At 44.0% G+C, this 22,265-nt stretch overlaps 1 protein-coding gene across 10 annotated transcripts in view; it reads right to left on the minus strand.

Annotated features, from left to right (window-relative positions):
* Positions 1–21,361, minus strand: part of ANKHD1 (ankyrin repeat and KH domain containing 1) — a 115,445-nt gene extending 94,084 nt beyond the window's left edge. For 6 of the 10 annotated variants that reach the window (XM_071814838.1, XM_071814837.1, XM_071814835.1 and 3 more), the window contains exons 1-2: positions 20,972–21,361; positions 5,929–6,082 (exon numbers count right to left, since the gene is read on the minus strand). In XM_071814838.1, coding sequence (XP_071670939.1) covers positions 5,929–6,082; positions 20,972–21,247 — 430 coding nt within the window. In that variant the 5' untranslated portion in view covers positions 21,248–21,361. The remainder of the gene's footprint in view (positions 1–5,928; positions 6,083–20,971) is intronic. The other 4 variants (XM_071814840.1, XM_071814833.1, XM_071814836.1 and 1 more) reach the window with 1 other exon arrangement.
* Positions 21,362–22,265: the final 904 nt, after the last annotated feature.

Genomic DNA, 22,265 nt, shown 5'->3' on the forward strand with positions numbered 1-22,265 from the left:
TTTTTATTCAAGAACACGCATACAGATCTAGAAATGTACATTATATTCCACAAGCACAGAGATGCAGCCAATAAACTGACAAACATGAACCGTCCATTTTTCGCAGCCCTCAATTTCACCAGTTTGAAGCAGAGCTTGGATAACCCTTCAGAGGTTAAGTTTCTAATGGATTAGATGCCTACCTCCATTTAAACCACACGTAAGTTACCCATCAGCCCTAAGAAAAGCAACACCAGGTTCACACATGAATCTTATCAATTATAGACAACTTGATCAAAGAATTGATCCAGCCCATCTCTGACACCATCCGGGGCGTCTCTCTGATGTAGGATAAAGCAAGACGTGCATTTTTTGTACTGTTCTTTTAGAACCCCCGGAGTGCTGGATCACAGGTCTATCTTGGCACACGCAAGCCGCCTAATGTTGGGGGAAACAAACATAATTTACTTTATCTTAACTAAAAACAAACAAACAAACCCCACCCGAGCAATGACAACAAAAACCACACACAAAGAAACCCACACAACAACCTTGCTGTTAGTGAATAATGAATGGGTTTGGTCACATCACCCAAAGTTGCTGAATCTCACTCTATCCTCTCGGTTTATCCTAAAGCAGGCAGATTTTATCTGGGCCCATTTGTATTTTGACCTGTGTTCTGTATTTCCACTAAGTAGGTGATTACATGCACTTTTTGGCTTCCACAGTCCCAGAATACAGGACCCATTCCCTCCCCACCTCATTCTACCAGTGTTCCAGAGAGCAGCATCACGTCCTCATGCCTGAACCGACTGCTGAAATTCACTCGGGATTAACAGACACTTCTTAAAACTACATTTCTTTCTCACAATTTACACTGCATTTAATCCTCCCAAGTCTCAAATACACCCAAACCATCTATGAGAGGGTCTCTAGTCACCTTTAATCCTGTATTTCAACAGAAAAATAAAGGATGCATATAGCTCTGCCCCCTGTTTGAACATAAGGACAGACTATTCACATCTGTTTCACTGAGCAAAGCTTTGGCTGAACACAGTTCCTCTCCAAAATACCCCGATTTTCCTCACAAACCTCTTATAAACAATAGTAGGACCTCTGAAGAACTCATTCCTAACAAAACTCCTCCCTGTGTAGATACTCAACAGGAAGACCAAGTGCTCCAACGCTAAACAAAGAGTTTCTTTACCACTTTCTTCTGCATCTAGTTTTTGATGTTGTGTTGGCCAAGTGCAGGTTGAGAAGGAACATGCTCAAAATATCTGCTGGTAAGGATACAGGTAATCACTAATTTTCTATGTCACTTCCTAGAAAACTCACCAAAACCATACCGAAACACTACAAATAGGATATTTTAACTGCAAGGATCAATATTTTGACATTTTACACCTTTCTGTGGAATTCCATCTTCTGGTGCTGCATACACCAAATGGACATCTGGAATTTTTGACTGCTTGCTTCAACCAACACTTTTTTCTATCCTCTTGAAGAAACAATCTGTACTCCAGAAAGAGGACCACACTGCATTTTCCCCTCCTGATGCCTACAAAAAGGTGGGACCAGAAAACAAAACAGCTTTAACCTGTCAAACTTTCACCAATTCTTTGGAGACAAGTTTGCCCTTTTAAGAACATGTGCTGAGGGACCCACAGAGGAACCTACCGAGAAGAAGAGCTCTGAACACTATAGCCATTCATTCACACAGCAAAGAGCTCTCATCCTCCACTGACCAACTACTGCCCCTAAAAAGGATATTTAATAGGCAACCTTATTGAAGGTCCACAAAAAAACCCATGATTTTTCAAAACTGGAATATTATTTTAAGAAATCAACAGCATCCTAATTAACAGTGGAACTGAATGTTTCCAGTGCAGAACATGAATCCACTGTCAGAATACTGAGAATCTGTTTAATCACAGTTTGATAAACAGAAGTATCTCCAAACAGTATGGTTCTCTTTCCACAGGTTATTTTACTTACAAATCTCTTCCTTGCTACCAAGAGTCAAACTGAAGGAAGGTATACAAAAGACTTGGGGTTTTTTAGGTTAACTTCCAAAGAACAGGATTCAATTGTTCTAGTGTATCTTCAGCTTCTGAGGATGAAAACAACTCACACTTATGATGGTCCTAGAATAGTGAAGTCTCTCTGTCTTCAGAATGTAAAACTATTTTTTTTGTGAAATACAATCACTGACAGTTGTTTAAAGATAGTTTTTCATTAACAAAGTGGCTGTGCTTTGCTTAAGCAGAGTACAAAAGGAAGTATGGTTGTCCAAACTAAAGCAAATCAGCAAGGTTTTCAGAGAACGTAGTAAACAGAAGGACTCGAACTGTTGTTTGCGTACACATGTATAGGTACACAATGTGCACACTTGCTGCTTCGTTACAGTGGGGTGAGGCACAACCCTCTTGCTAGAAATTCTGCTTAAGGCTGTCACCCTCAGCATACAAAACCACAAAAGATTTTAAGTCTTCTTGAAAACAGAATAAACAAGCCGAACTGTGAAAAAATATCCAGTAGTTTTAAAATGGGTCAATATAAAGTATAGAGGCATTTTAAACAGTTCAACTAACCCCTGGCCTCTACACTTGCATACGCAGGCCTAACTGGCTCTCCAATCAAGACAGCTACTTAAAAACAAATCTCCCACAGATTTTGAAGAGTACAATGGTTGAAAACTACTTCTGCATAAGTAATTTGAAGAACATCCCATCTGGCTGCAGTTGCTAGAACTTCCCTTCCAGAATTAATAAGCAGTATGTCCATGTGAGATCTGAGCTTTAAAAGATTCATAAAGAATGAGCAAAACCAGTTTTGCAAGTCGTACTCATTAAGATCCTAGTGACACAACCACAAACCTTGCACGTGAGAAACCGTAAGACATCTGAGACACTAAATGCAAGATTGATTTTCCACTGGGTTGTAAGTTAGGATCAAGTCTCAAGGGATCACCACAGCAAAGGCCAAGCTACCCTGGAAACCACATAAGACAAGGCCATGACTAAAGGTTGGAAGAGACCCTTAAGATGACTGATTCCAACCATAACCTAACTCCAGCACTAAACCATGTCCCTAAGAAACTCATCTATATGTCTGCACAACCCCTCCAGGGATGGTGACTCCACCACTGCCCTGGGCAGCCTGTTCCAATGCCCAACAGTTCTTTCCGGGAGAATTGTTTCATAATATCCAATCTAAACCTTTCCTGGAGCAACTTGAGGCCGTTTCTTCTGCTCCTGGTGCTTGTTCCTGGGGAGCAGAGCCCGACCCCCCCTGGCTCCAAGCTCCTTTCAGGCAGTTCAGAGATCAGAAGGTCTCCCCTCAGCTCCTGTTCTCCAGCTGAACCCCCAGGTCCCTCAGCCACTCCCATCACACTTGTGCTCCAGCCTCTCACCAGCTCCGTTCCCTTCTCTCAACTCGTTCCAGCTCCTCAAGGCCTTTCTTGACGTGAGGGTCCCAAAACTGAACACAGTATTGGAGTTTTGGCCTCACCAGTGCCCAGGACATGAGGACAATCACTGCCCTGGTCCTGCTGGCCACACTATTCCTGATACAAGCCAGGATGCTGGTGGTCACCTTGGCCACCTGGGCACACATTCAGCCGCTGTCACCAACACCCCCAGGTCCTTTTTCACCAGGCACTTGCCAGCCGCTTTTCCCCAAGTCTCTAGCGTTCATGGAGTTGTCATGACCCAAGTGCAGGACCCGGCACTTGGCCTTGTTGAAGCTCAGACAATTGGCCTCAGCCCGTCAACCCAGCTGGTCCATATCCCTCTCTGTGGCCATCCCACCCTCCAGCACATCAACACTCCCACCCAGCTTCATGTCAGCTGCAGACTTACTAAGGGTGCACTCGATCCCCTTGTCCAGATCATTGATAAAGAGATTAAACAGAACTGGCCCCAGTACTGAGCCCTGGGGAACAAAAGTTGTGACTGGCCACCAACTGGATGAGACTCCATTCACCACAACTCTTTGGGCCTGGCCCTCCAGCCAGTTCTTCACCCAATGAAGAGTTTGAGGAATAGTTCTGCCACCTACATTTGCAAGCTAACCTTAATGCCAGGGACTAAAATGTAAATAACAGGAGAAATCACTTGCCTGTGCCAAACTGCAAACCATAGAGAGTCCCAACACTAGGCTGCTTTGTTTGTTGCCATGATGGAAACCTAGAAGCCCACGGTTAGAAAGGGGATTTTCAGCCAAACCAGCCAGAGAAATCCAGTGAAGATTTTAGAACATCTCCCAGAAACACTAGTTTCTTTTTCAATCACTTTCAAATTATGGTTTTTATTAATAAACTACCAGATTCTCAGTGCCTCCTTTAGGTTAGTCTAACGATATTTTTAGTGTTCAAATTTGTAGTGGGAAAGACAAGTACTGCTTAACTAGAGGACTTTCTCAAGTGTTTTCAGTCTTTTGATCTCACACATTCACCAAGAGGCATTTATTTTGTTCAGTCTTTTTGGAGAGGGCGCTGGAGACCCCAAATAAAAGCACTCTCTTTTTTGATTTGCTCTTCTTTCTAGATTCCTTTTGTTCTGCCCATTTTCCACATCCCTTCTCCAAGCACTCAGGGAATCAAAGCATGGAAACCTCAGATTAAAAAGAAGTCATCTAATCCTGGGGACAAGTGGACGACTACTGCTTAGAAATCCAAAGAAAGCACTCTCATATGCATTACCACAAGCAGTGGTACGTCCTAGATTTGTTAAACACCGTGAAATCATTTTGTAAGCACCGTGAGACTGCCTGCCCCCTTAACACTATAGCCATCAGACATCTCAATTGACAATTTGTAAAGGCAGCAACAGGTTTAGTCGGTCATCAGGTACAAGAAATAAACTGCAACTGATTTTCATTTTAAAAAATGCTTAAAAAGGGATGAGATTATTCAAATTCTCTTAGTGTCTGGAGTGTCCCAGAAACAGTTTATCTCCCCCAGATAGCAAAGTTCGGTCCTCAAGGGTTCTATCAGGTTTAGAATAATTTTAGGGAATCACCTTTAACCATGCTGCTGCAACACTCTCCTGACAAAAGCTATGCTATGTTGTGAGTTTTTTCAAAATCAAAATGCAAAGGGAGCCCTTGCCCCTTTGCTTCCTCAGAATGAACATCTCCTTTAAGACTGTACACAGCTTCACATCTAACCACCTACAATTAACGTTATTTTATCTAACTCTTAAGTGTGTTCAAAGCTAAAGTCTGAAAACTCCCATTTCAGCACAATCTCACTAGTCTGAGTATGCATCCATAATAACCCAATAGGATGTGTTTTAAAGCAGGGTTTTTACATCTTTGTCCTCGGAATTTTGAAACTGACAAATAAAACCCATTACAACACCTGAGTCACAAACCTTAGAAAGACTTAAATTAGCGAAGCTTTCACTATAGAAGTAACAAATGCAGTGGCAGTATTTTCATCCAGTCTGGTTCCAAAACATGAACATTAAGTGTGTATTTTCCGACTGTCATATCTCAGAATTATAGAATAGAAAAATACTTTTCTGAAAGTCAAAACAGAGAAATAAGTATTTCACCTGTAAATTTCTGAAGTAATGAATTCATAATTATATATTGACCCAAACAGCAGAAGAGAATGTCATTTTAGCAAGTCTACTTCCTTCCATTCTCTCCCCTTTAGTTACCAGAGGGACAACACATGAAATCTCATCTGGCCAATGAAATACCATTTAATTCAAGTTGACCTTTCTAACTCTGTATGTACAGAAAGAATGGACCAAGCCACCCTTAACACCTGTAAGAATTATGAACTTGATTTCCATCTTCCACGTTTCAATGTGCCATCATCACAGTAAAATTTCAGACTTGTGAATACTTCACTAGGGTCAAAATGTATAGGTTGCCAGATGCATGTGCAAGTTATGTTCAATAAAAAACCCCAAACAAACTATACAAAGAAAGTACCTGCTGCCTCCAGCAAGGCTTCTAGTCTTGCTTGTGTTTCTGGATCCACAGTTCTCAAGTCCGCACCTTCTGCAGCACTCGATAAGAATAACTCCGACGTGGTTTTAAGTACTGGGTTATCAAGATCCTCTTGGTCCAAAATAAATGATTCAACCTGTTTGCCAAGTTAGAAAAATAATTTTAACATTTTTGAAGTTTTTTACTAAATCTAAAATACTAGAAAAAACAGAAAATAATTTAACTTTGGTATCATAATCATGTTTTAACTGCACAGATGATAGGACAAAATTGTAAAAATCATCTGGTCAACTTGCTGAAAAGGTAGTTGAAATAACAAATAAATTCTACATGAAACACAGTTTACTGTAAAAGTTACAATTAACAGGTTCTTAAACTATAGCAAAGGCAACTCAGATTACATACTAAAAAATGTTACACGTTTGGAAAGTGAACCACCAAAGCAGACTGCCACAAGAGGCTGTAGCATCTTTGTCATCACAAGTCTGTCTACCTTGTTATTCAAAAAGCTGTCAGTAATGACTTCAGTATAGATGAACCTATATGGGCACCAGTGAGCGACTGAATGATTTCCCAAGATACCTTTCAGTTCTATTTTTGAAGTAATTTCAATTAATGTAGGATAAGGATTTGGTTTGTTTAGAGTAGAAACACAATTGTTGACTAAAATGCACAATAAAAAATTCTGTTTCCAAGCTTGCACTTAGTATTACACAGTCATTAATGTTTTCTACACAAGAACAGATACGTAGAACAATTAAGCAAGCAGGTATTTGAACCGAGCATCAATAATGCCGTCCCACCAGTTGCCCACACAACGTCCAAATACAAGCTCATGGAATTACTCAACAGAACACACTGTAATTTTAGGACAGCTTGCCAGAGTAAACAAGGAGGATACCTGACTCATACTCTAACGAGAACACAACTACATTTCAGAATCCATCCCAAGTTCAGACATAGTTTCCTCTATGTTGAGTGATATTTTAAGATAAAAACACTTTCATAATTACACGTTACCTGTTCAACACTTATCGGTGCCTTAAATATGTGGCAGAAATGAGACATGCTCACCATACAATCATTGCTGCCCTTTCCCACTCCATGGCCCAGACTCATCTTCCTTTCTCTGCCTTCCCTCTAATACTTCCCCTATCTTTCTTATGCCAGCAGTAAACTACCATCATATTCAGCCCTATCACACAACACCTTAAGAAAGGGATGGTTTATACTTCAAAATAATCAAATCAGGCCATCTGCAAACTCATTAAGTGCCCCATTGTGTGAAGAATGTTAATTCGGAGAGCTACCTAGATCACTGCAATTCAAGAGCAACTTGCGCTAATTTGTTCCCCTTTTTGATATGTAAATCTCCTGCAACATTACTCCAGTGGTCAAGCCAATCCACGGGTGCCCAGTGAAATGCAGTGTTAACATATGAATACAGTGGGCATGGGGAGAAGGAGTGGCTTTTAGGAACACGGAACATGAGTTCCACGTCTCAGTGGACATGCATGACGGGCAAACTTATGAAAGCTAAGACAGCAGGCTCAAAGAAGCAAGATTTCTAGGTTAGCCCAGACAATGATCCTAAAAGAAGAGAACTGTTACTGTGAGAAAGAGTTGAACATTAAACAAGCAGAAAATTAGTGATCCAAATGTGTGATATGCATTTTTACCACAAGCAAAGAAGAGTTATTTACAACTCGAAGCAACACATATCTCAGCAGTAAGATTCAGTAATCCACTTGCAGTGCTGGTCCAGCTCTGGGTCCTCAGCACAGGACACACATGGACCTGCTGGACAGGAGCCAGAGGAGCCACAGGAATCATCCAAGGCCAGAACAGCTCTGCTGGGAGGACAGGCTGAGAGAGTTGGGGTGTTCAGCTGGAGAAGCTCCCGAGAGACCTTACTGTGGTCTTTCTGTACTTAAAAGGGGCCCCTAAGAAAGATGGGGGCAGACTTCATAGCAGGGCCTGCTGCGATAGGACAAAAGGTGGTAGTTTTAAACAAAAGTAAGGGAGATTCAGGTCAGACATGATGAAGAAATTTTCTACAATGAGGGTTGTAAAATACTGGAAGAGGTTGCCCAGAGAGGTGGTGGATGCCCCATCCCTGGAGACATCCCAGGCCAGGCTGGACTGGGCTCTGAGCAACCTGAAATGGTGAAGATGTCCCTGCTCATGGCAGGGGTGGCACTGGGGGAGCTGAGAAGGTCCCTTTAACCCAAACTATTCTACGACTCTACGATTCTCCTGTGCAGAAGTCAAATTCCAGGTCAGGTCCATCTAGCCAGCTTAAGGAGCCCCTGCTGGCTTAAGCTCTGATGCAAAACTGCCTTCTGGAAAAATTCACCATTATCTACAGGTGTACTTCAGGGTTTTTCATTCCCCGCCCCCCCGCCAAGACTACATAAGGCACTTTGTCTCACCAATATGCTAGAAATATCATTCCTATTGCAACAATGTTTGTGTGATCTGTTGACTGGTAGAAAATCCCATCCTGCGCATGAGTGACTATTCATTATATGTAGCTGTATATTCAAGGAATTAAGATACGGACCATTTTCTCCTGGACTGTTGCCACCCCAACCTCACTTGTACATATTTACAGGACATTACCTGCAACCTACTCTTGAACCTAAATCAGCGTCAGTTCACCATTCACAGATACTCTATCAATTTGGGAGGAACTTCCATCTCTCCCCTCAACAACAGGAGGTATAACTTGTTTTCACGAGTCTCTAAAACAAGTCTCTCTTTTTAACATTCATGATGCAAACACTACTTATTAAAGCAAACTGCAGATACAGCTTTTTCTAAGGCCACAAGCTGGGTAGTGCTGGTGCAATCTGCTCTTTTCACCACTGCCTTTCAGCTCTTTAGGTTTGCAACTGTACTTCCAGAGACCTCACACATTTAAAGTCTCACACAAAAATCTTGCTTCAAATACAGTATTTTCATCTTAGTTTTCTATCACAGCAAGAAAAGGCAGCTGCTTTCATTATTTCTGTGCATGTTGAGCATCAAATTTTAGTTTGTTTGGATTTTTAGTAGGAGCTCAATAACATACCCACAACACAAATATAACTTGAGTGTGAAAATACTGAAAATCCCTATGCAATATGTTAAAATAGCTGTACCACTGCCAGTCTCCCAGAACAAGTTTCAATGCGTTTTCAAGTCAGAACATCTGACATTTCCATAAATTGATGCAGCTTCTTACACGCTAAGAGACGGCGCGAGAGGATGAACAGCTGGATACCGTATCACCAATAGCAGAGTAAGAAATTACCCCATCAACCAGATGTCTCTTGTGAATGGAAGTGACCTGCGATGATCACATATTAAAATATTAATAAGAAGGATTTTTAGCAAGTCTCAATTGACTCCAAACATATCAAACAAATGTTAATCTATAAACAAAAAATAAACTTTGTTAAAAAAAACACACACACACACACAAATATATTTCATGTTAGCATTCCTGGAAGACTTAATACACTGCTCATGTTGCAAAATTTAGGCACTCTGCTCTACCCTAATCAGATCTGCAGCAAAGTGATAGAGTAACCAGTCACCGAGCTATTTTTGGATTATTTTGTGAGCTGCTTTGGGCAGTTAATAAGCTGGTAAGGCTCATTAGGAACACATGGATCCAAGACATTATTCTAACTGCCAAAACAATCGCAACTAGGAATAATTCCCAATAAAAATCCCCAAAAAGCTGCTAGCTGCGTGGGACCTGAGGACAGGGCACTAAACATCAGCGCACTTCACTACATTGTCGTGTTTCACACTCATCCACAGTAACGATGGAGTTTTTCTGAAGTTCTGCCAAGGACTGCAGCAGCCTCGCAGCTCTGCAGATCCAGTTACACCACTGGTTCCTCCCTCCATAGCAGCTACATTCAGAGCTATTTGGACTGAACTAAATCAGTATTTGTACGTTAATACATGATTGAGTTTACCTCAGGTCAGGGGTATGTAAAGGCAACTTTGCAAGCACTAACACCACAACTAACACCACCAGTTCTTGCAAGATGGGCAGTGACATACAGAATTTGAAACATTTCTAATATTAAGTCTAAGCTGATCTTTCCTACATTGCATTACTGCAAAAAAGTACTTTTGCCAGAATAGCCTGGACCTGCTCACAAATAGCATCTTTCTCTCCTCCCCTACTGCAGGCAGGGGCAGCAAGAGATGGCTCATCCATTCCACCTTCTCCTTCCATTTATACCAAACTAGTATTTCTGGGAAGTCTATCTTTACAAAAAGTGTTGATAGGAAAAAAGAGAGCTGCTATTAAGCCACTCTCTTGAACTTTCATTTTCCACATAACCCCAAGCTGTGACACTTTTCTGGGGTAACACCACTACAATGCTGCCTGTGTCTACAATTAAAGAGGACCTGAACCCTTGATTGGGACTCCTGAACTCATCTTTATTATGCAAATAAACAACTACCTGATTTTTGCTTTTGTGTTAGGTAACCCTGCCTATTTTTTTCCGTAACTTATTCCATTTTGACTTATGTCTAAATACATGTGAATATATGCAGAGGGACCCTGGCTTCTCTAAGGCTAATACAGGCCTGTATATCGGACTGAAAGTTCATGCTGATGGAGCTGAAATAGATCATCTACATTTAAACTATTTTCATTCCATAATTAACAAGATGTGTAACACTGCATTAGGGACACACTAGGAAGATATTGTGGTTTTGTCTGATAAACCCAACCTCCAACAGTTTATGCTGCCATGTCCTTTACTACACTGGAGGCCAATATCTGATTACTGCTTGTAATCCTGCTCTGAAAGTTTCAGGGAATGTCGAGAGGATGTCAGATACCATGACACTAAGTTAAGACTGAAAATTAGTTTGTATTTCAAATTTAGAACCAGGCTACTCAAACTCCACGTCTGAAGAATGTCAGTTTTAAAACTATTCAAAATAATTATTCCAATGAGAAAGTAAAGGACTCTGTCACTGACATGGCACTCCTAGGAGCTTCCTGCGACAAGTGCACCACTACACCCTGGTGTAACCTCTTCATACCGGCAGAGGCCTCACTTTGCTTTACCTTAAAAGTCACCATCCCTGGAGGTGTTTAAAAGGTGTATAGATGAGGTTCTCTGGGTTAGGTTATGGTTGGACTTGATGATCCTGAGAGTCTCTTCCAACCAAAATGATTCTGTTATTCTATGTACGTTTCAACACTGTCCTGTCCCCACCCCAACCCAGCCATGCCAGGCAAACCTTTCCGCACCTACTTAAGGGATCCTCCTGGCATTACTATTTCAGTTTCAAGCAGTGGCATAAAGGAAGAAGAAAAAACACATACAAACGCTGGTATTTTCACAAAACCTTTCAGTGACACCTCAGTACACTGCCCTTTCTTGCCACACCAAAAGCTAGAGAAAGAAAAACATTTCTGAGAAGTTCTTCACAGTCAGTATATAGGAACATAATATAATCAATGTAAATACCAATTCAGGTATAAATAAAGACGTGAGACCATACCCATCACTCTGTTAGGCTTGAACTGTAATTTCCAAAGACAGTTTCTTTAATTAAAAAGAAGTTTCAGCCTAAGAAGATTGAAGCTATTAAGATCTGTGTATTGCCAAGAGAACATCTTCCAGTGCCGGTCCAATGGATCTTGTGATTATAAAGTACCCTTAGAACCCAAGGGAGCCACAGGGTGCTTGGGGACATTGCCACCTCAACGGAGAAAGCATGAAGTGTCTGAAGCACCATTTCCAGTCACTACTCACCTTGTCACCAGTCAAGCAGTTATGAGACACTTCCATCAGTTGATTTAACACAAAAGGAGAAAACTCAGGTGGGTGGGATGGAGAGGTGTCAGATAATTTTCTACCACTTTCTGAATTTCATGGCCTTACAAAGCGGTCTGATGAGCTGGAACATCATCTTCTTAGATCAGCTCAGCTCCCTGCTGGGCTACAAAGCCCACAGCCCCCACATTTATGCAGAGCTGTTAGTACCTGCGCGCTGTCTCAGCTTGGCAATTTACAACAGTTTTGCAGGCAGTAAATTAGATAGAGAGGGTGGGGGAGAGGAGGGTGCAAATCTATTTAGCTCCAATTACAATAGGAAGTTGGCTAACTTGAGGATTATCTAAAGGACAGCCTTTATTCCAATATAGATATTAAGCAATTATCAGATAATGAAACAGGCAGCTATAGGATTCAGGTTGCAATAAATTCATTCCAAAACAAAGATTCATCTTGCAAATGCTGCTATAGATACAATGTAAATAAAGACGGACACAACTTTATGCTCTGTTACTGGAGACAAGGAAAGCGCCTCTCGGACACACCGTGCGGTCCAGAAGCCTGACAATCACATATAAACCTGCGCTGTATCTTCTCAATGCATTAGCACACACTCAAACTGATCTTGGCACTAACTAAAGTGACTAAAACAAATGGCGAGACAACCAGCCCTGAGAGGGGTCTGACACCTGCTCAAGTCCAGCTCCAAAGGATCTCAGGCCTGGCACCCCAAGTCACTAGAGTCAATTCTCAAAATTATGGCTAGGATTTGAAACATGCAGATAAAACAATAAATCAGAATTAATGTTTTATGGGACTACTCCTCCATGCCACAGATTGTTAACTTTCTTCATGCATTTAGAAACCTTTTTTTTCATAGCTAGTATGCTCATTATTTGGACTTAGTTTGAGAACAAGAGATAACACCCCAGCACAGAGTTGATGCTTTGAATTGCTCTGGTCTGAGTGCTCTGCCCACAGGTGTGAGAAGGGGGCAGAGCTTGACTGACATCCAGACTGATCAATGAGAGTATTCCAGCCCATTAGCATCATGCTAATTATTTAAGGAGAGTCATGATGTTCTGGTCGCTCTCTTGCATTCTCTTTGCTCTCAGAGACCTGTTCAGGGGAGTTCTGTTCGACACTTTCTTTAGATCGGCCTTTGCCATCCTCCCGTTTTGCAGAGGCCTCTGGGCCTGATTTTTTTTCCTGTATTCTCTCTCTGGAATCAGCTGTTGGGACCGGCTGCTGCATGTGAACAGAGTTTGTGAGGAATTGCATTGAGCATCTTTTATTTTATATTCTCTTTCTCTTTTATGTATATATTTACTAGTAGTGTATTAGTATTTTGTTATTTTATTGAACTCTCTTTATCTCAACCCCAGTTTCTCACTTTCCGCTTCTCTCCTGTTTGGGGAGGGAGAAGGGGGCGGAGTGAGCGAGCAGCTATTGTGGCTGTATGGCTAGCTTGGGTTAAACCACAACATAACATATGTACATTTATCTAAGGTATTTGAGTTTAACAAATCCTAACTGCTAAGCATCTTCTCCATAGCCTCCGTCTTCCCCAGGCTACCTCGTCACACTGTGGATGAACACACGCTCCTAAAAGGTGACGCTCTGAAGCCACCATGATAAAGAAACAAGGCTCGGAAGTGGATAATTCAGCCCTGAGCTGATCTCCTCTTTTCCCTTGATTTGCAATACAACTGATTTACTACCTTACCCATCACATGACTCTGTTAGCTTTATTCATGATTTTGGAAAGGGAAGAGTTCAACAGGGTTAGGCATCTTCCTAGAAGAAAATCATAAACCAATTAGTAATCTCTAGGTTTTACTGAACACAAATGAGAATAACTTACGAACCTACCTGAAACTTAACGCCCATGAAACATTAAAACAACCAGAGAGGTTCTTCTCAGTTGGCCCACTGTTCACCAGCCAGTAAAACATCCATTTTCTAACTTGATAAACCAGGAATCATTTTTCCTGCAGGATGGCTATGCAGTTAGGGAACTTTCAAACCCTCCCCTGGTCAGAAGAGCCAGCCACACGTGTCCCTTCTCACCACCAGCATTCTGACTAACACAATACAGTAATTCAACCATGAGCAACCCCTCTCAATCTAGGACACTCTTCCTTCAGATTCTGGGATGCTTTGGAAGAGCTAAAGATGAAAAGAAGTTTGGGAAGAAAAATCACATGACTCCCTCTTAAAGGCAAAAGGCAAAAATTAGTAAGTGTTCTCATCCCATGAAAAGCAACAAGATCCAGCACAGGACCAATTCTTTTATTTCTATTTTATGGCAAAATGTGTTTTCTATATGCGTTTGAAGAGAAGATGCACCATCCTGCAAAAATTGAGAAAAGTTTCTAGTACTTTGTAAAACTTCCAACTAATCGAGGTTACCTAAGAAAATTTTCTTAAGTAATGAGTTGCAAGAGTAAAAGGAAGACATTATCCTCTGATATGATGCGTTTCCATAAATTTCACTTGTTCAGCTTTCCTCTAAACATATGCAAAATGAAACCTCTGCACCTTCATAACAAACAAGGAGAGGTAGTTGTCAGGAAAAAAACAATACAGAAACTACCTATTAACGAGGTGTACCAAAAGGTTAGAGCTCGGAGAAGCTTATTATCCTAACTGAACAAACACTTAAATCCAAATATTAATTCACCTGTATCCATTTTTTTCCCTCTTATGCAGAAGGTAGCATCATTTTGTAACACCAACTACAGTAACAAGGTTGCTACAAAAAACAGTATTTGTATCATTTGAAAGTTAAACTAAATTTCAGTTTATCAAAGAAGATCAAGGTCATATGAAGTATCAATGAGAAAGTTTCTGCTTAAGATAACACCTGAGGCCAGGTACTGTTCAAAAACTTCCTAAACTTACAAAAATACTTGAACGAATTACTGATTGCTGAAGTTTTACTTACAGTATTCCATTCCTCACGTGGACATTCCCATTAGGGAGACAAGCTTTACACCAGGACTTCAGATGTTATTTGCATGGTGTACACTGACTGCTATTAGGAAAGGAAGTATCCACAGAAGGAAAATGAAACCATCCTACTGAAGACTGAGGTTCCAGAGCTGAACTCGTACAGAGTTCTTCCAATAGTCCTCCAACAAGATACAGAAGTTATTTTTCTTGCTTCATTAAGTTGGAAACAAATACAAGAAAGGTTCGTTTTCCCATATAAGTCAGACCTGGCTCAGTTTTAAACTCAAGACTCATTTTTACCCCCCAACAACAGCTTAATACTTCTAAGGTATCTTCACAGACGTTACTAGAACTCAAAATGACCTAAGATCAAAACTATGCAGCCTCCTCACCTGCAGGGTCTAAACACCAGTGTTGAACTCCTTCAACTCCAGTTCAGTAATGTTGCTGCTCCCAGTTTTAAAGGCCAGGCCACATGTGAGCACTGAAAAATGTTCCCCTTCCATCCACATCTACCCCTCTGTCGTGGTTTAACCCGAGCTGGCAATGCAACCACAATAGCCGCTCACTCAGCCCCTCCAATAGGGGAGAGAATCAAAAGGGAAGGGAGATACTTGGATTGAGATAAACACACTTCAATAAAATTACAAAATACTAATACGCAATTGTAAATAGATATATAAAATAGAAATAAAAGATACTCAAGGCAACTCCTCACAAACACGCTGAGCAGCCAGTCCCAGGACACAGTATCTGGTCCCACAGCCGATCCCAGAGAGAGAAAAGGGAGGAAAAAGGCAGAAAGGCTCAGAGGCCTCTGCAAAATGGCAAAAAGCCAAACTAAATGTCCTGAACCGAACTCCCCCAGCTCTGACAAAAAGAGCAAAGAAAAAACAAAACCGCATGCAAGAGAAAGCATCCAAGAGAGAGAAGAGCAGAAGAGAGCGTCCCAGAGAGCCCAACTCTCCTTAAATAATTAGCGTGATGCTAATGGGCTGCAGTGCTCTCATTGATCAGTCTGGATGTCAGTCAAGTTTCCTCGCTGTCTCACACCTTTGGGCAGAGCGGTCAGACCAGAGCAATTAAAAGCATTAACTCTGTGCTGGGGTGTTACCTTCTTGTTCTCAAACTAAGTCCAAATAATGACCATGTTAGCTATGAAAAAAAAAAAAAAATGTTTCTAATAACTCATTTTCAGCAAAACCAGCACACCACCTTTGATGTGAATGTCACAGGGATGGGTTGAGCTCGAAGCAGAGGATCATGTGGCAAGAGCATCATCCAGCTGTCCCCACTGCCGTGTTTCAGGATCCTCTGGGCCAAGGGAAGGCAGGAGGAGAGCACCCCAATGCCAGGCCCACCAGGGAGCAGCTGGGGAGCCCCAAGTTAAATCAGAACACAAGAACTCATGGTTCTCCAGCTGCAGTCTTGCCTTGTGTTAATGCCCAAATGAACCCTTGCCAGATTGTTAACTATTTGACTAGCGAAACCTACGTGCAAATTTGTAACTAAATATAGATGTTCTGCTAAATTTGGTAAACCTCTCCTTACCAAGGGGTTGCACTGCATATTTATATAATTATACAGTAGTATTTCACATCTTTACTTTCTACACCTATCATTAGAAAACGGTTGCTGACAATTATTTTAGGTCATCTACTCAACTGGGTCAAGTTGCACTGAAGTGAAACCAGAGTTCTGCAAGAAACTTCAGAAATCAGTTCATTTCAAGTGCTATTGAGTAGTGAGTATTAACCATAACTAGACAGACTGTTTCTGGCTACCACAGGCTAGGCTTTCAAAGTTACTGAAATACCTACCAAGATTTTCCCAAGAATTAGATGCCTAATCAGGCCGGGCACAAAGGAACACCCTACTAACGAGCTCTCTGTATCCTTAAGCATCATTGCAATACTTCTGGAAACCTGAACCCATCATCCCTTGATGTTTGCTAAGCAGTGAATAATTCTTGAATAAAATTTTCCACCTTGTACTTCCTCAACTTTAAAAGTGCCAGTCAAAATAAGAAAAACATCAACTGCTAAACTGAAACTTACTTTCTTCCCAGAGAAAAGGCATTTCTGCCTAATATTATATACTTTAATTTGCATAAACTTTTTGAATTTCTATTCTTATGGCCAAGAAAATGCTGCTATTTACATAATTTCAAAGATAATACAGTAAATTAAAACGTGTAAGCATCAAATTAACATCAGAACTCAAAGATATATTGTGTACACCATTTAGGAAGCAGTGTCACGTTAAGGTTCACTGACACATCAATGACTTTAATAGATGACATTGCCAATTTAAAACAAACCAAGTATTTACTCTTAATTCAAAACCCAGTTTAAAAATTAAAAGACCTTGGAATTGGCAGGGGATTAAGCCCCAGACAAAATCTCCTAGTGCTGAACTGATCTGAAGTGTACGCCATTCAACTTAATTCTACTCATAGTAGGATGTAGGTTATATCTTGATTTTTAATTATGCTTTATGTAAATATCCCCAGAGGCTTATGCAATAGGTACAAGCTTAAGTAAGGCAAGCTGGTGGAGGCAGGCAGCCTGCTTGGGAAAGGGAAGCCAAGAGCTGAGTTGACTCTGTGACCATGGGGTGGGTGAGCTCCAGTTGCCATTGAAGGCCTCCAAACCCCTGAATTACAGAACACAAGAGAATTCCTCCATTTATACACTCGCCACCAAAAGCCACTCACTGAACTGATCCTCTGGTACTTCTGTCAGCACAGCTGGTTTCTCCTACTTGATTTACAACAGATCAGCAAACCGCAGAATCCTGCGAGCACTAACGCTGCCATATTTATCACTGGCTTCAACTCTTTATTTCTACAGCCCAGTTTTCTGCCATGACGGTTTTTGAAACGAACCTGTGTGTTCTATGGCCAGAAACCCTCAACCACCAAGGACCCTAGGGACTTCACATACGTGTACTATTAATCACCGCCCTGCCAGCTCACCTTCACCTTGACCTACAGGCTTCACAACTAGCGTGGAGGAGGCTGTTTAATACTCATGCCTTTGGCACCGCTTCAAGTGCTGGCAAAATTCACAAGAAGTGGCAGTAATATACTTAAAATTACACCAAAATCTCACTCTAAACAAGCTGCAGGCTGTGTCCACACCCCGGTCAACCTTAGAAGGCAACCAGGCAACTATTTAGACTGAGGTCAAAACCAGCTCGTCCCTCAGACTGCAGCCACTGAGACAAGTCTCTCTGAACACCCACAAGAACCACGGCTTACCCCTCTTTAACACCCAAACAGCGCAAAGCCTCCTGGCCTCGTCCTTCCATGCCCAAAGGCGTGCTTCAGCTTGCTATTATTTCTATTTGCATGTGATCATTTTAACTGGTAATTCTAGAAAATATTCCATACGCTTGCATTTAAATTTCACCTTGCAGACCTGATACAACTGATTTATACAGTATTAATTTCAGTCGCTGGTTTCCCAACCAGCAGCCTGGTGACTACCATAACCAGGCAGTGAGCTAGGAAACCAGAAAGCTTTGATTTTTCTCCGAGTTCTGCAAGGCAGGATAAATGCGCCATGCTCTGTCTTCACCTGTAAAATGGGGACAGTACTCCCACTGTAAAGTACTTCAAGTTCTGATGTAAGAAACGCAATATATTTTTGAAAAAGTTACACTAAAATACATCGCTCTTTTCATTCTCTACATAAACCCTTCATTACACTCTTCGTCCTGCACTTCCCTGATGTTTTTCTTTTCTACCTAATACACCATTTTGACAATGTGATTATTTTAGCATATTAAACTTAAGACTAATACAAAGATACAAAACCTAAATAACACTGCAGACATACAGCAGAGCCTACAGAATGTTGTACCATTATTTTTATGGCTTCAAAAGTAGAGAAAAAGAATACAGATCAGGGCAGCATGGCAAGCACTCATTTTATTTATTTTAATTCTCTGTTTTAGTTCTCACTAGTTCCACTCACTGGTAATAGCTGAAGGCATACACCCAAATCAGTGACTCATGGCACAAGACAACAGTCCAAACAGTGCTGTTCAAAAATTGCAATGTTCCATCCCAGGAGATTTTTTTTTCCTTTGGTAAAGAAGAAATAAAAAAAAAAATCACACACCATGCACTGGCAACAGGTGCTGCTTTAGTTCTCATACATACAGAAGAAAAAAACTGAGGGGGGAAGACTCTTGGCCCTCCCAGCCATACCCTGTAGCCTTGCAAGGTGATCCTTCCCGCCCATGCCTCTTCCCCAGGTTAATCTCCACAACCAGAATCGCAAGACAGAACACCCCAGGCAATTTCAGCTTTGAGATTAGCCCCACTCCTCTATATGTGTTCTGGAAGTTGTCAAGTGTTTTAATTCCAACTTATTTATTTTATTACATATTTGAAATAATAAAGCTTTTCCTAAGTTTTTCAAATGAGTAATTTTACTTTAGAAGTTGTTGTTGAACCTTTATATTTTTGACCTCAATGCCAACCTCCCAGACCCATTTATAATACGTTGTCTGTCTTAATACTTGCTACTGCTCAAAAGACCAATAGTAAACACCTTAGCTGTTCAATATTCACATCATTTAAATAATGGGGTGGGTTCAAAAGGGATAAGCAGAACTCTGTTCATCCTGTAAATAGCCACAAACACTCTGGTACAGCCCATTTCCCATCATTTTCCAGGTTCTGTAACTACTGCTCTGTATCTTCAGAGATACATTAAAATGTGACATAAAAGACATCCGAGAGAGTGGAAACTCATAAATTACTTGTGTATTATTCTACCTTTCAGCTTCCCAGAACAGGTACGTATTTGAACACGTAATCCCATATTATCATATGTTCAGGATACCAATCACACAAGGAATGTCCATGCACAAGCGTTCATCTGCCTGATCATTAGACTTTTAGTTTAGCTAAATGACCTGCTGTTAACACAATTTTTAACTTAGGTTAGGTGGTCACAAGCAAAGTGCAAATGTGTGTTGGCATCAGCTTAATGACTTTATTCAGATAAGACCTGTCCATTCAGGTTTCAAGAGGGCTGGGCAAAAGATCAACGTCAATGCAAGGCAAAAAACTTAGACACAGGAGTATGAATGCAGGCTCTGCTTCTTCCATTTCCTCAGAATAAATGTGGACACAAACCAAAGTGCCTGCTTCTGGCCCTCAAAGAAAAAATGGCATGTATTGCCTTGGCTACCATCTTCCTCCTCCTGCAGAAGTACAAAATACTGGACCTGTAACGCCTTCCCCTGCTTTCCACTAAGGCTACATAGGGACTTCAATAGTAGTTGTGATCTCAATTCTTCTTTCTAAAAGAGGTAACTAAGGAAATAAGTTTCACCTTTTGGTGTAGGATGAGCGGGCAGTAGCAATAGATAAAAGCCTTAATTTATCTTCTCTCCCTGTGCTACATAGAGCATTATGAGATGCAAGTTTACAGGCCCAACAATGCTCCATGTGGTTTGGGATAAGGCTCCAGTCCCTCCCCCACACCTTCCCTTAAAACCCTCCACAGGTTTGGAAGATCAAAGGAAGACACCTCCATTACACTCTACCATTTTGTTGGATAAGAAATATTTCTATTGCATAAATATGTGCGTGTGTGTGTATACGTATATCTCAGGAATTTAGCAGGGTCTAGGATGCCCATACCCTTCCTCCTGAGAGCACGGCACCAGTACCGGAGGCTTTACTTTGTTCTCCGCTGGGTGGAGGATCTCGCCTCCCCCTCCAAACCTGGTTCCAAGTGGAAACCACTACTAGAGGTCAGGAGGCAGCAGCACGGAGACATCTTCCCCCGCCCTCCACACGCAGAGGCAGCGGCGAGCAGAGGAGTAGAGGGCCCGGCCGTCCCAGGAGGGTGCAGGCCAGGCGCCCAGCCCCCTTTCTGCGGGGCCGGCAGGGCGGCGCGGCGGTGCCGAGACCCCCTCCCTCTCTCCTCCTCAGCCTCAGCAGAAGGCCCTGGGCCGACCTGCCCGTAAGGGGCCGCCGGGACCCCGCCCCCGCGGCTCCGGTGCGGCCGCTCACGCCCATGGCGGCGGGGAGGCCCGGGCCGGCTCGGGGTGGGGGGGGAAGCGAGGGCCGTGCGGCGCGGCCCGCGACCCCTGCGCCCGGTCAGGGCGGCGCCGAGCGCCCGGCTGGCGGCGGCAGGCCCAGCGTGGCGAGCGGGACGGCGAGCGCCGGTCCCAGCCGCCTGCCGGGCCTGTCAGGAAGCGGCGGAGGGGAGGGGAGGGCCGGGCCCGCCGGCGGGATCGCTCACCTCGGACACCTCGTCCTCGTCGCTGGCGGAGCCGCCGCCGCCCCCGCTCCGCAGCACGGCGGCCGCCAGCTTGAAGTCGAGGGCGGCCTCACCGGCCGCGGGCGCGCCGGGGCCTCCCGGCCCTCCGGGCCCGGCCTCCCCGAAGAGGCGCACGGCCCGCAAGCCCAGTGGGGAGGGCCCGGCCGCGGCGGGCGGCTCGGCGGCGGGCGGCGCGCGGGGAGCGACCGAGTCGATCTCCTCGTCGCCGATGGGAGCGGCGGTGCCGTCCGTGAGCATCGCGCTGATCCGGGGCCGCCACCGCTCACAGAGCCCAGCCGTCTCCGACCCCTCACGGCACCGCAGCAGCGCCACTAACTTCTCACACCCTACCCGGCCGCGGGCGCCGCACCGCCCACCCGCCGCTCCGGCCGCGCCCATTGGACGCGCTCGGCAGAAGGTGGCGTGCTATTGGGCGCGACGCCCGCCACTTCGGTCGCGTCACGCACTCCCAGCATGCTGCCCTGAGAGCGCACGCCGAGGCGGTTAGAGCCCGCCGCCCCGCCCCGTTCCCTCAGCCTCGCTTCCTGAACTTTCCAGGCACTGATTTGCCGCCTGGAACATCAGTCACCCGCCTTGCCAGATCCGCGGGCGCCGATAGGGCGAGCGGGCTGTCGGTTAAGGAGAATTCGAGAGTCGTGGATTTCGATTGGTCGGAAGGCACATCACTCACAACGCCAGGAGTCTGGCGCCGCTCGATTGGCTCCTGCCGTGCCCCTGGCCTGTCTCCTCTCCGAACTGTTCTGAAGGACTTCGTCAGCGCGAGAGATCGTCACACGCCCGCCTGTCCCGGGCGGCGATTGGAACCGGGCGCTGCCCGTCGAACAGAGCGGCCCGGCCCCTCCTCCGCTCCCCCCGGCCCGAGCGCGGGCCGCCATTGGTCGATGGCGCCGTCAGTCTGGCCGCGGCGCTGCTCCGCTCGCCGTGACGCCACCGGCGCGGACACGTGGCCTCTGTCCGCGCTGCCGCCGGGCCCGGGCAGCCGAGGGACGGGTGGGGCCGGTGCGACAGGACGCGGGGTGGCCTCTCTGAGCTGCCGGAGGACGTGGGCACCCGGGACAATGCTCTGCGGGGTGAGGGTGGGGGATCCCGGGACAGACCGCCCGGGGGGCTATGCGTGCCCCGTCCCGGGGGGGCGCTCCGGGCTGGGCTGGACCGGGCCGTGGGCAGCCCGGCCTGGAGCGCCATGTCCGCACCCGGGGATGTCTTGGTAGGTCCATAAAGGTCCCCACGGGCCCAGACCACTCGGCTTGATGGT

Source organism: Patagioenas fasciata, chromosome 14 (genome assembly GCF_037038585.1).
Source record: "Patagioenas fasciata isolate bPatFas1 chromosome 14, bPatFas1.hap1, whole genome shotgun sequence".
Taxonomy (NCBI): Eukaryota; Metazoa; Chordata; class Aves; order Columbiformes; family Columbidae; genus Patagioenas; species Patagioenas fasciata.